Consider the following 15217-nt stretch of genomic DNA (forward strand, 5'->3'; position numbering starts at 1 on the left):
CTAACACCGCACTCACAGATGACTCTGATTGCTAAAAAGAAAAAGAATCAATGGCCCCATTCCCTCTAACTGCTGTGCAGAGACGGGCTCCAGGAACATCCCTTCCTTGTAAATTGCTCTTAAGGTGTCGATGAAGATTTGATATTAGTTTCTTACGGTATCAGCCCCTGGCTAAGATGATCATGTTGTAGTCCTCTGGTTTTGAAATCTCACAGCAGCCTTTGGCTCATGACTCCCCATCATCTCAAATCAATCTGTAATTGTCTCCACTTTTCCTATTGACACTCTAATGTGGGTTTATTTCAGCCATTCTAATATACATGTACCTGGATTCGTTTATGCTCAGTGATTTCTCTATTCTATCATCAAATGACCCCTTCTTTAATGAATTATTTTATGATGTTATCTGTATTTTCCTTTTGGAAATAATATGTCATTTACTTACTACTGAGTCACCATTAAGGATCAGCAGTCACTCTTCACCCAAACTTTTCTATCATGGAGATCAATGGAAATGATAGTATAAGGGAGGTAGAGATGGATCGTTTGATTAAGAGAAAAAAAAAAAGCTTTTCCCTAAGAGGTCAACATCATTCTTTCTCATCTGTATTATGGGTAACATAGTTTTCACTGTGTGGGGGAAGGCAGTAGTCCTCAAATCTATACTTCTCACATGTGGTGGATGGCTTAAAATTCCAATGTGCAACTTGGGGCTAACACATTTAATTCTGATACGTTTTCTAGTCTGACTTTCTTCATGCATGCATTTAGTTTTCTAGACCACATTTTTTTTGCTATCAGCCACACAAAACTACTAGAAGATACCATTTCCCATTGGTAAGTGAAAGGTCTCTGAAACTGAATTCATGGGGAAATTGAGAAGTTGCTGGGCTAATAAGTTTACAAATACAGTTATTTTATTAACACCATGGACAGACAGACAACAGCAGGACAAGGGCTTTGAGGAGAGTTTCGATGTTAGCATCACAGATAGACAATCTGGCTGGGACATAGAAGACTAGCTTCCCTTTTTACAGATTCCCAGGAAGAGAGAAGACTTCACAGTGGGATGCTACAGCCAGGTTCTCTGGGTTTCCGGCAGAAGGCAGGGAAGAGGGTGGGGGTCAGGATGTGTGGCCACTTGTATCAAGTCCTTAGAAAGTATTGCAATTGAAAAAAAAAAGATAAATTATAGACCTAAAGACCAAAAGCCAAAAGAACACAAAAAAGCAACCTGTGTACCGTTGGCAGTGATTACCCTGCTTCAACAGTGTGCTTGGTCAGCAAAAGAAGGAGGTGCTTTCTGTAATTTGAGATTTGGGTGGCAAATTCTCTGGTGTGCATCCCAGAGTCCCTCTGCTTTTGTCTGTTTCCATGCACACAGACAGACCTGTTCACAGCTTGTTAGGTTTGCAGGGAACAAATTCTTCAGCTCTGTCAGTCTTTCCGAATATACAGCAGGAGGGTAGGGGAAGTCAATGGCAGTCTATGGCTTTTAGACTTTTGGCTTTTGAACATTTATGTTTAGTGTGTTAATTATAGAGGCCATGGACTTTACAATCAGATAAAAACACATTTTAAAAGTTTAGAGAGAATAAAAGCCCGGGGCTTTGTTAGGATAATGTGTTTTTGCTGTTTGGTCCCCCTATTTGAGACTTCTGCCTCATTAAAGCTCTGGGGTTGAAGGTGGTATTCTGTGGACCCAACACACTGTGAATCACAGGATCCAATTTGGGAATGGAGAGGGGGTGGACAGCTCATTCTACCCTTAGATGCTGAAGGGCAGCATCTAAGCTGTCTGTTTTCAACTCCTTGCAAGGTTACTCGTGCAAGCTTACCATGAGATGCATTTGTCTTGTGTCCTTTTCTTAGGGGTCGACGGAAAGGGTGGTGGTGAAAATTATGAGGTTTCCTCATCTCCTTCCTTTCAGCTCTGTTCAGTATCACCCTCTCTAGCAACAAGTGATAGCGACCAGAGAAACAAGGGGCATTCTGGGAATGCCTTCTGACTTCTGCCGTTTGCTATAATCCAGGTCAATTGGGAACAGGCAGGGTCACCACACTGACTCTGTCTACAGTGGCAGAAAGGGCTAAGCTAGATGCACCGTGTACTCATGCCACTAGAACAGTAGGTGACAGGTGTGGAAGAAGCCTTGACCTTGGTGGCTGAAAAGGGAGCAGCCCTGGCTGTGGGGAGGGGCCAATAAGATTCCAGAGGTGGGGCTGAGTTTCCTCTGTGACATAGCTTGGAGCTCTTTCTGGGCTCTGTGACTCCACTCAAAGGCTGGAGTTCATAGAACTCATCATTCTCCCCGGAAACAAACACTACACCTTCTCACTGTCCATAACATATTGTTACAGACTTTCTGTACCTTCATCTTTGCACGATGAGTGTTTCAATATATATGTGACAATATTCATTGTCTCCTGGCAATGTCCTTGCTTTATCTGGCAAACACATATAAGAACTTTCTGCTCTGTTTTGTAAACTATCGCCTCATCAACAATAGAGCAAAGAGACCTTTTATTATCTTTGCAGCTTTCCCTGTGACTCACCATCCATGAGTGCCCTGGTTGCTATAGAAACATAACTATTAGAAACCAGACAGCAAATGGCAGCCCAGAATGAAGACATAAATAAAACAGGGGAAGAAACCAAGATATATAGTGAGGATGGTGATGAAGTTTTAATTTTTAGTTACTTGGGGTCTTTTTATCTAAAATGGCCACATTAAGCAATAAAACAAAGGAGAGAAATTCTCAATTTTTCCCCAAAATAGGAATACTCTCATTTTTCATGTATTTTAAGTGGGAATAAGAGTTCATACCATTTGGGCTCTACTGATTCATAAAGATATAAAGTGTCTGATTTCCTGAGACACTTTTATAAACATCCTGTTACACATGCATTGTCATTGGGGCCCTAGTGGCTCCCATCTGCAGCAAACATGAAATTTCTCAACCCAGGTTTCCGTGTATCTTCTTGCTACAGTTGAATGACTGTGTGCCGATTCAAGAGAGAATTTGTGAGTTGGTGAGGGGAAAGTCAGGCCTCAGCTTTGTTTCTTATTACAAATTTCAAGATGTGCAAATATCAATGCAAGGCAGACAGATATATTAGCATTCATTTGTATTCATTAATGACCTTAATCAACACGGCAAGATCTACCCAACACAAACAAATGGCTAGCCTTCAAAGCAGAAATACAAACATTAATGAATTGATTTTGATGGCTCTGGTCTGCTTCTGTCAGCGATGAGCATTGTACATGAAGACACCATAAATTATAGATATGTGATATACAAACACCCACTTCAAGTCATGGGGCATTGTATGAAAAACTCAAGACGTGTAACTGTTACATCATGAGCCTGTCCCTTTAAAGATGGTGATCACTATAGGGGCCAAATCTCACAGCCCTAACAAACAAAGCCTCCCTTGTAGCTCTCCCTCTAATTGGTTGTGCACTGCCAAAAGTATGGAAAGCTTAAGATACTTGTTCAGGGTCCCACAGCTAGAATATAATGTTGGGGTGTCAGGCCTCTAGTATGCAGAGTCAGGCTCACCATCAGTTTTCCTTGTAGCTGCAACTGATCTCTTCCAAGACGAAATAATTTACCCCAGCCTTAGTTAGGAAGCAATTGGAAATCTAGATGCATTTTGCTCTCTTTGACTAAGCTCCAAGTCACTATTAATTTCATTTACTGAAGGTGACAAACCTTATATTTGAACACATATTTTATTTTTAATGTGTGTGCCCATTTTTCTATCTGTGTCTGTCCATTTTCTATTTATGTATGTAAATGCAGGTACCAACAGAGGCCAGAAGATGACATAAGATCCCCTGGTACTGGAGTTACCAATGGCTTTGAGAAACCCGATTTGGGTACTTGGAATGGAATCTAGGTCCTCTTGCAAAATCAGAACACATTCTATGTCACTGACCTATCTCTACCTTTCACAAGTTTTACATTTAAAGGATCAACAAGTTGAAAATTAAGTGCATACCACCAGGAAATCAAAGATGGTGGTCATGTCTTTTATTGTGGTTTTCTTTATAATGAAGGTTTCAGGTTCCCACCACTTGAAACTGTGTCCTAGAGTGGGTTATATATAGCTGCTGCCCCCGGTATAGTAGTACTGATGGACTCATGAGACAACTTCTAGGGATAAGGACTCTTTGGTGCACAAAATAAAGAGCTAAAAGATCCTTCTCTTGTCAACGCCACCCTTGGGACTGCTGGGTTTGACATGACTGAAGTAACTTACAGATGTCCCTCCACTTTATTACCATGGTAGACACAGAAGTAGACCCCATCATCTTTACATTTCTTCATAGGATCACAATCATAGCCACCAAAAAGATATAGGGCATGATATACACTAATCTATGATTTTAGATCTGGCTGGAAATAAGGGCATTCTCTAGCCTTAAATATGATTAAGATGAAAGATATCCAGATTCTTTAACAGAAAAGAAAAAATTAGGGGTAGCCTGTGTTTATTTATAAAGAAACATCTAGCCATTCTTTCTATATAAATCATGCTATCTCAAAGCAAATGGCCAACCACACTTCCCTAGCCTTTATTTGTCTATATATACTTGGCTATCTATCTCAGAAAATATCCTCAAGAATGAAAATTGAAGTTCTTAGACTTTAGGATGCTTTTGTAAATTATAGCATCCTTGTAGCTTTCTAAACTCTATACTCCTTAAATGAACACAGTATTAAACTACCTTCTAAACATACATCACTATATCATAGTCTAGTGTGGCTCTCAGTCCTCATCAGAGAAGTCATCTTTGTGTGGTCAGTGGCAGCTAATACAGAAACTCAACTGCTTAAAGTGCAGAGAATAAGTGTCTGTTCATCTATATAACACCCCCTGCAAAACACACACACACACACACACACACACACACACACACACACACACACACACACCAAGGCTTAGGGAATATCAAGGAAGATAGTGAAGATTGATTCTAGGAGCTAGAGGTAGTTGGCACCTGCAGTGAAACAGTATTTTCCCAACATGACAGGTCAGATGAACTCATAGAAGCTCTGACTTCTGGCACTAGATCTATACACGATCAAGCCAGTCACATCCCACATCCAGGGAGGATGTGGGAGGGGCACATGAGCCTCTACTCCTTGCTGAGGAGCTATAACTTCAGCTAAAGTTTAGCTATAACTTCAGCTAAACTAGCCTGAAGTTATATTCAGTGTACACATTACCACTCAGATTATGGGTTTCAATCATGGTCTTTAGCCCAGAGCTACCATCTAATAGTTGATGGCTATTAGAAGACAGGACAGTCACACTCTTCTTCAAGGTTGCAGGCCCTGGTAGGCCAACCATTTTTCAGTGGATGTCCCAGGCATATATGGGCAGCATTACATTTAGTTGGGAGAGGAACATGGAAAATTCCAAAAGTAGTTGGAGAGGGGGTGGGGGCATTTATATGGCTAAAATACATTGCATGAATATATACACTTATAACTAAAGTATTATATTAAAACCAAGAAATACATGCAACAGAGGTGATTTTTCAGTGGTATAGAATAATGACAAAAGTCAAGGAAACTTGGGAATAAGAATTTGAAAAGGAATTCTCAAACATTGTTTTGAAAGAAGGTCAAGAAATAGAATATGAAATTTTACTGTATTAATTAAATGTACAAGACTCATACCTATCAAATGAGGGGCAGAGCTTGTATAAAACAACTTTAGGAGGAATAAGATATGAACAATAGTTGTTTATGCCTGAAGCCACCTAGGGTAGAAAGGCATGTGAAACGACATTAAAAGAGAAAGGAAAAAGATTGGTAAAGGCAAAGTTGTAGGAAAAGGTAGAAACAGCCAAACTAGCCTGAAGTTATATTCAGTGTACACATTACCACTCAGATTATGGGTTTCAATCATGGTCTTTAGCCCAGAGCTACCATCTACTCAACATTTCCCTAATCACCTTACCCCTCAGAGTACCCACACATTTTCTGGAGAGTGAATGGATCACCTAGCTAGTATTTTACTTACGTGAGCTTTTGAAGTCTTTCTTTTTCAGTCTCCTCCTCATCATGGTTCCTCGTGGGCTAGTGGAGTAGAGGCTTCGAGGTAAAGTCCCCATGTTCAGGGAACTCAGGCTGTATGCGCTCATGGAGGTAGGGGAAGATGAAGACACCATCGCTGCTGGAAGAGAGTGGAGACTTGGCACGGAGCATCCCTAGGTGGGGCCTGAGCCTGCCACCCTTGCCAACCAGCAACAACCCAAAGAGACATAGGACACACAGCCACAGTTAGTCAATATCCCACATCTGAACAGAGACCAGGCCCTAGAACCAGCACTTTAAAGTCTCAGAGTCACATGAGTTTATAAGTTTTGAGGAACAGGGTCCTCCATAGCATATAGGCACACACAGACTATGAATTTTGCTTTAGATAAAAGCAAAGATTAAAACATATTTCTCCATTGATAACTTAAGACATCAGTGTACACAGTGTCATTTTGGGGGTATTTTCTGACAACTTTGTCTTAAGTGATTCACATACAAGGAGATCTGAGACCACCCTACTCCATTGTTCTGAGTTGTCTCCAGAGCTGCACATAAAGCCTTCCAAACATTTATATATTTTCTCCCTGTATTGCTTTTGTGGTGCAGGTGATTGAACTCGGGGCCTCACACAAGCAAGGCAAGTCACCTATCATTAAGGGACATGGCCATCCCTTGCATCCTTTTAGAATGACAGTGGAAAAGAAGAAGCCAGAAGCCAGAAAGGACACATTGTTAGTACAAAGAAAGCAACAGTGACAACAGAAAGCAGGCAACACCCACAAAGCCAGAGATGGAGTGAGTTAGGAAGAGGCATGAGAAAGAGATACTCAAATGAGAGACCAAGAGAAGAAAGTGTGGAACATTACGAGGACTGTTTGGAGGAGGCGCTTTCGGGAAAGTCAGGGCTGGCACTCTGCAATGGTCTGGGTGGAACGAGTTATGGTGATGGTTGGTGTGAAGGCTGCACGGGTTGCTGGCCCAGGATTCCCAAGGAAGTTGTCTGTTGCTCCTTTGAATTTTCACTGCCCACATGAAGTGATGATGAGGAAGAAGGAAAACAAAGAGCCAAAAATAAACAACAAAAAAAGGAAAAAAGTAACTGAATTGCACAAATTAAAAAAAAGAAAAAGAAAAATTGTTAACAAAAATGAAAGCTGTTGGCAAAAGGGGGAAAATATCTACTTGGCTTTGCCCTTTTCTAAGCGGTCAGCAGAAGAGATGATTAACACCAGCCATGGAGACTTTTCATCTTCCCAAGAATCATGCGTGTCTTTCCCCCAGCCCATCTTTTCTCCTTTTAAGATGACTACTGAATCAATTTCTAATCTCCCCCTGAGCTTCACTGCAGGGATTAAAAAACATTTTTTTTTAAACGTAAAAGTCATCCCCTTAAAGATCTATGGCACACGATTAGTAATTAGAGCTTTGCAAATCTTGGTCAGTTAGGAGCACTTCTTTGAAGAAAAAGAGGAGAAGGAATGGTTAATCATGCTGGCTTGTGATGCGTGTGCTGCAGGAGTCACAGGGCACAATTTACTACCCTGATGTTGTAATTACACTGCTGTCCGTCCGTCTGTCAAGTGTGCCTGATTTTTCTCAACAATAAACCATCGCAATCATCTGCACCTATCAGGATCTGTTCTCTTTCCCGACTAATTAGGAGAAAAGTCTCCATGTACTTTATGAATTTTCTAATAGCTTATTTGTAGGAGAAACATTTGGTTTAATGTTACTATATTTCAATCATATTGCATCCAAATTGGAATGAGTTTAACTTCAAAGTTTGGGTGTCCCTTTTATTTTTGTAAACAAAATGATTAGCTGTTACTGAGATTTGAGTTTGTGGATGGGGATGTGGTGAGTCTGAATGCTCGTTTAGTTTACATGGACCCTAGGTTTGGTACTTGGGCGTGGTGGCACTCAAGACGCTGAGGCCAGAGAATAAAAACTTCAAGGCCATCACAAGCTGCATAGCAACCATGAGTGTAAGCCTGGGCTATAGTTTTTTAATGTTTAATTTTAAACTTTATGGTACAGGCCTTTAAGCCCAGTGTACTCAGAATGCACAGGCAGGTGGATCTCTGTGAGTTCAAGGCCAGCCTGGTTTACAAAGTGAGTTCCAGGACAGGCTCCAAAGCTACACAGAGAAACCCTGTATCAAAAAATCAAAAACACCATCACCACCACCAACAAAACCCCTTTATTATTAAAATGTTGCAAATACAAAAAAAAAAGTTCCCACCCTGAATTAACAAAAGACTTTGCCTTCAAAACAAGGAAAAATTAAATTTGCTTCTGGCATTCTGGAAAATGAGTAGTATTATATCTGTGTCACTATGACTGAGAGGGACTTTTTCACTGAATGATCTCAAAGAGTTGCAAACAACCATGAACTTTGATTTGCTTTTATGATTTTATGGCTAAGAGTCTGGATGAGTTGCAGTAGTTGGTCACACAAAGCGGTGGAAGGCTTTGCATGCATGCAAATGAATGTTCTTGAGATATGAGCTTGGGAGGGCATCCCCAATTCTTTTCATCCTCTCTGGAGGGCGTCACAGCAAAAGCTCTAGCATGGGCAGATCTCCAGGAGTGAGGCTTCCCTGGGCATCACTTACTGGCTTTTGTCCCTCACCTTGTCTTTGAACTTGCCAGCTACTCAACCTCTCCTGGCCTCAACGTCCTCATAGTAAATGGTTCATGAAAACATCAATTCCCTCTATGGGAGTTATGAGCATATGGTGTGCAGCATGGTGCTGGTCCACAGAATACAAGCAAATGAGTTATGAGTAAGAACACTGATTCCCCTCATTGTTCCATCTACTTACCAACAACAAAATGTCCCTAAAGGAAATACGAGACAAGATTTTTGTCAACAGATTTCAGAAGATTTGTCAAAAGTCTATAAAAGCACCCATTTTCACAGCCCCTGTAATTTTGTGGTCTGGAACTGGATCTATCCTTCTTCAGGAGTATCTATGGACTCTCTCAGTCTCAGCAGCCATCTCCTTCTAGACCAATGCAATACCACCACACTTTGTCCTCTGATCTATCTCCAGCACCTGCTTTCCAGGAACCACAACACATGTAGGGGGAACTTTTAAATGTACATGTTCAATCTTGTCACTCCTGTGTCCATGGCTTATGCTGCAAGGAGAATCAGACAGTCTCTACCTTCTAATTTTTTTCTTCTGGATCATTCACCATTCATATCTTTCAGCCACACTGGTCTTATGCCTCTTTGACCAAGCTGGCCACCTTCCTTGTTTCATTTTGGATAGATGTGGCTCCCTCCAGTTGCTTGTATGGTTAGCTCCTTCTCATCACCCAGGCTTTAGTGCTGTCTCTATGGAGGAACCAATGCTGACCTTACTGGATGAAGCAGCGGCCAATGCCATGTTAGCTCACTAACCATTTTGTATCTTGCACAACCCTTGTTACCCTCTGAAATGGCCTTACTATACAATGCCTGCTATCTCTTTGTTCTAGAATGCACGTCCTGTAACAATAGAGGTCTACTTGTCTTGCTTCGTAGAGCCTAGAATGATACCCAGTACCCAGGACATAATGATTGACATCTGCATGGCAACAGCTTTTTCCTTGAGATAAAGGAGTATTGGGTAAGACATTAGTGGTTGTTGTTATTTTTTCCAACATACTTGTTTTACTTTGTGTTACACAAGGCACCTTGTAGCAGATGCAGCCAGTGCTAGGTCTGGTTAATCTACAATCACAGCCACTCTATTGTCCTTTTACCCAAGTGTCGTGTATATTTTTAATGAAGCCAGGCTAGAGTGAATAGACTTCAGAATTCCACACTCTTTAGTAGGTACTCTGAAAACTACTGAACATTTATTACAACTGTCAGGACAAATTAGTGAACCCATAAGGAAGGTATTGCCAATCACGTAGCGTGTGCTTATCTCTGTGCCAGTTGTTGTAGGCAGGTGAAAAGGAGGCTATAAATTTTACCCTGACCCTTAACTATTATCAGGGACTAAGTCTATATATGCACAATGATTATGAAATAAAATGATATAAATGATGCAGAAAGTTGGACTCATGATTGATGAAGGCCTTCTGCAAAAGCTATTTTAAAAATAACACAGGACAGAGAGCGCATCTAATGCCCATTTTGAATGTATACTCCAAATCGCTTGTGTTTTAAAGTAGTATAACTGATAGTCATATACTAAATAAGCATCCCAGGAGATTAATAGTAAGATATCACACTTTGGACATGTTCTTGCATTTCGAAGAGGGAACTACTTAGCTGTGCAATAATAGTAGTATACGGTCATTGAATCCTTCCTGCATCCCTGATCCTGTGTTAGCTGCCTTTTCATGGAGTGTCTCAGGCGATGCTGCTTCCAGCATTCTGATGAGGTGAGCATTACGATACCCACATTTCACAGATGAAGACTACGAGGTACAGAAAATGTTGGGTAGCTTCCTTAAGGTCCCAAGAGGTAGCATCAGAATGAAATCTCTGGAAGTCTGCTCTAGAACCCAGCCCATAGCTACCATGCTGCACTGCCTCTTCCTGTAGAGGCTCCTAAACCCTTGCTCCATATGAGACAACAAGCTGAAACACAATGTTTCCTATGCCAGTGTGCTGTGGCATTGCTGCTATAATTTCAGACACTTATGACACACAGGGCACTGATTGTATTCATAATTGTGTTCTCTTGCTCTTCCAGGATGTCTGAGAGAATGGGTGGCAGCTCGTCTGGTGGCTGCCCCTGGACATCGCAGAATGGAATATTCTTCTGTTTTGAACAAATTAAGCCCAGCGACTCTGGCCACACTGACTTTCCTGGGGCCCCTTCTCCTTTAGTTGAGTTTATATCTCCCAAAGACCTGCAGTGGGAAAATTTTCAACCTCAATGAAAACTAATGTTTTTCCTTTTTGTTGTGTTGCTGGGGATACAACTTAAGGCCATGTACATGCTTAGGCAAGCATACTCCCCGAGAGCCACACAACTATCCCTGAAAAGGCCACTATTGCCAGTGTTGTGAATACTGATGTTCACCAGGGAAAGGGAGAAGGATCTCTTATCCTGAGTTGGCTTGTCCTTTTCTACACTGTCACTGGGACAAATGCATTGTAGCTAATCAAATTTGGAAAACGTTGGATCTTCTTATTTTCTTGAGATAAGAGACACAGTGCCCAGGCACCACAGGCTGGAAAAAGCAATCAGAACTTACATTTTTGGAAGAATGGTGAAAATATGTCAGACCCCATTAATACAAAAATAGAAACTTGAGAATTGCAAAGCAACCCCACATTCTCTTTCAATCATTTCCCCTCAGGACTAAGACATAATTATGTTTAAGTGCCACTATTTAGTTCTTTTAGGGACTCTGCTTTTAATGCAAAAACATAGGGGAGACACTAATATGCTAAATAAGGAAGGCAGCCAACTCTAGACTGTCAGCCTCCTACGGTACAAATATAAATGACGTCAGCCCTTCCAGGAAAAGAAAAACAATGTGTTCTCGCTCCATACAGTTCAGCATATAAACTCTTCATCTTTTCCAATTATCTCAACAGGTTAAAATATTTAATATTTCATGAGTTGAACTATTTAGGATTCACGTCAGGGCAGATGAAGTAAAATAATGAGGTTTTTTTGTTTTTTGTTTTTTTTTTAAGTGGCATTAGAAAGGGTCTGCTCACGTTTCTGATTACTGATTCTGGATATGAGGCAACACCTTCCTGAAAGAGAACAGCATGCGGTCTTCAGCCTGCTGTGCCCCAAGTCCGATGATGACTTCATACACACGAGAAGATACTTACACAGTTTTAGACATCCCCACCTCAAGAGGGCTTGGGTTTAGATGTGAATCCCTTCCTACATTCCTGGAGGGAGACCTGCGCCCCTTCCCACATCCCTAGCCTCAGCACCCTTCAGTTCCTTGGAGCCTCGATTCAACTGTGCTGCTTTCCAATCTTAACCTGCCTATGCTGCATCCTTTCCCCACTCCAGTGTGTCAATTAAAATCTGATAAGGGCAGAGCGTCATACTGGAGATTATCACTAGCTTCAGGGGCCGTCTAAACTCCGTTTAATTAAAAAAGGTTGCATCCAGCTGACTCATTCAGTATGAAAATTATTTTGTCCCTGTTTTTTTTTTTTTTTTTTTTTTTTTTTAATCTCCCTGTGGAGAAGTGCAGTGCCTTTTAGAAGGTGAGAAACACTATGTAAATGACCTTCCCACAAGCGAAATTCCAATGCTAGAAAACCTGGCTGTAGCTAACTGTAGAAAAGCACTTTCTCCTCTTTCAATCTATGCCCCCAACAGTAGGGAGGCCTCCTGCTTCCAGGACTGAAAAGGGAGCTGTGGCATGTGCCTTAATAAATAGGTGGGGAAAGGAAATGGAACGAAGGCTCCCACCAGACACACCGACTTCCGGCATTTACGCCTCGAAGTCTTGTTCTTGTATCTCACTTTAAGATGCCCAAGTGGAGTTGGGCGGTGGTGGCCCTCACCTTTAATCCCATCACTCTAAGGCAGAGGCAGGTGGATCTCTGTGAGTTCCACGCCAACCTACAGCGTGAGTTCCAGGACAGCCAGGACTACACAGAGAAACCCTGTCTCAAAAAACAAAAACAAAAACAAAAAGTTGCCCTTGTCCATACCCTGCAAGGCAGCTATGAGAATATTTACTGCAAGGAGGTCTATAATTCTCCTTCTCCCTGCCAGGAAGTTTGGCTAGAAAGTGTATTCTTTATCCTGGGGTATAAATATTCCAGAAAATAGACAAAACCATAGATATCAATCCTCCATACAACAGGCTCTCCCTGATGAATATTTAGTGGATCTGCTATGAATATGAATTTGTTTTATTTTATTTTAGGATAGTAAACAGATTTCATTCAGAGACACAATGATGGTGGTAAAGGGCTGTAAAGGTCAATACCGTGTGATGTCCTTAGCAAGACAGCTCTTCTTGGCCTCCTTGCTGCAAATTGTGTTTTTGGCTTTATGTTTTGTTTTGTGAGTGCTAATGCTTGCTTTCATTGTCCATTATAGGCAGTCAAAATTCATTGTCACCACCAGGAAGTCAAATCATTTTCCTTCTCATAATATTCAATTTATAGCAAAGTTTAAGCAAACACACACACACACACACACACACACACACACACACACACACACACCCACACCACAAAATCAAATAGTTGTAGCCTGAAATTTCAAGTTCAGTATTTCTTTCTTCTGTTTTCCAGTAACTATACATGCTTGTGAAAGGGTGAATGAAGACCAGCTGGAGACAGGAAGGGAGGAACACTGGTCTTCCTAACTCTCTGTCAGAAGAAAACTGCAAGTGTAAGATAAAGAGAAGGATCTAGAAGGCTCCTCTCACCGTGGTCAGGCCCCTTCAGGGCCAAGCGGGTCTGGTGGTGTGGGAGAATCTCCAGCTTGACCTGGTCGGTGGTGTTGGCGAGGAACTGGGTGGCTTCGGCGAGCGTACAGTACTCCATGCTGGTGCCGTCGATGGAGAGGATGTGGTCCCCGACGTGCAGCGCACCACATCTAGGGAGAGGAGAAACGGCAGCATCAAAAACCTTTCCCTTCAGGATGAGATTTCCATTTTCACCTTATGCAGTCATCATTTGCTTTAAAACATTGAACGTTAGCAGGAAAGATTACCTGCTATATTTTAGGCATGTTGGATCTGAACTGGAATGTAAAACCTTGTGGGAAATGCAGAAAAAAAAACATGTGAAGAGCTGACTTTCTTATTCTCTCATTTTTCAATGTATTTTGTTCTTAAGGGTTGGGGATGGGCATGCTAAGGGGAAGAGAGCGAGAGAGGCACGGAGAAGAGAAATTATTTTTCTTCCCTGATTTTGTTCGCTGACTTTTTTCTCTTAGGCTCTTCTATTCACAGTTACGAACTGTCAGTCTCTCAGCATCTTAAGATGTGGTGTGCGGAACTGGCCTAAGGTCTCAGGTAGGGGCATGATGGAGAGGTTCAACAACTGCTTCCTCCCAATCTTTTCTTAGAGGCTTCCAATTTACCAGTCCTTTAGTACGGCCCTCTGTTTTGTTCGACCGGAGTCCAAATTCATTAGCACAGGATAGAAATTTTGCAGGAGTTAAAAGCAATGAAACCAGGCTTACGTCGGGAAGTTTGGGGGAAAGATAGTGGGAGGAGTCTAGCTGCTACTCCTTGCTGAACAAGACACTTGCTGCCTATTGGATGAATTGGCACCCATTGGACCATTCAAGTGGACAGTTCCTTAAACTGGCTACCCATGGTGGAACAAGAAAAAACAAAACAAAGCAGAGGCACCCTGCACCAATGAGCTGGAGAACATTGCTGAATCAGTGGCTGCCATTGTGAGTGACTGCAGAGAGGAGCAAACAATGGAGCTGTAGACCACCTATTACTATTTGGGTTGCTGTGGGTCACTGTGCCAGGGAGAAGGAGGCTGGAAACACACATAGTGGACTAGCTGAGGTCTAAGGATTTCCATGGCAAGAATCTACTTGTCAGGGCAAGAACAATCCAAGGCACCCCTTCAGTCTGGAGATAGTATTCTGTGGTGATTTACTTAGGGCGTTTTGGGTATGGAAAGTGGGTTTACCTACCTGGAGCTGCAAGACAGTTTTAATATATGGAAAAGCAGTCATTTTGCCTCTTCCACCTTTACCTTACAAAGGTAAAATATGAACTGGGAAAATGAATTGCATTTTTATCATAACACTGTAATAGTGTTTAAGAGATCCTTGACTGAAGGTTGTGAAGCCATTAAGATTAAAAAACTATGACAGTATCAGGCTTGTCTTTTAAAACCGTATCATTTAAAAAATATTGTATTACCTACTTTTCCAAAAAGGAGTAATATTTTCTGATAGTGGGATTTAATTATTAACGATGCAGAAGACCCCATCTCAAAAAGCAGGGGCTTGTTTTTCTGTGGGACGCGGTAAGCAAATGTATTGTTTTTCTATTGATAAAGGGCACACTGAATGTCTAGATGAAGTGACATTTCATAACAGAGTGTCTCATCAGGTAGTTATGAATTTAAGGCTCACAACAATAAACTGTTTTCTTATGTAATATTTGTAGAAATTGGCAACAGGGATTTTTTTAACTGTGTGTGTGTAAAAGTATATGTGTATACATTATATGTGTGCATATTGTA

At 41.4% G+C, this 15217-nt stretch overlaps 1 protein-coding gene across 5 annotated transcripts in view; it reads right to left on the minus strand.

Moving 5' to 3' along the window:
• The window catches only part of Grip1 (glutamate receptor interacting protein 1), a 347662-nt gene that overhangs the window by 64936 nt on the left and 267509 nt on the right, over nucleotides 1–15217 (minus strand). For 2 of the 5 annotated variants that reach the window (XM_035451192.1, XM_035451190.1), the window contains exons 9-10: nucleotides 13429–13598; nucleotides 6044–6193 (exon numbers count right to left, since the gene is read on the minus strand). In XM_035451192.1, the coding sequence (XP_035307083.1) occupies nucleotides 6044–6193; nucleotides 13429–13598 (320 nt within the window). Of the gene's footprint in view, nucleotides 1–6043; nucleotides 6197–6926; nucleotides 7083–13428; nucleotides 13599–15217 lie in introns of all 5 variants that reach the window. The other 3 variants (XM_035451191.1, XM_035451189.1, XM_035451188.1) reach the window with 2 other exon arrangements.

Source organism: Cricetulus griseus (genome assembly GCF_003668045.3).
Source record: "Cricetulus griseus strain 17A/GY chromosome 1 unlocalized genomic scaffold, alternate assembly CriGri-PICRH-1.0 chr1_0, whole genome shotgun sequence".
Taxonomy (NCBI): domain Eukaryota; kingdom Metazoa; phylum Chordata; class Mammalia; order Rodentia; family Cricetidae; genus Cricetulus; species Cricetulus griseus.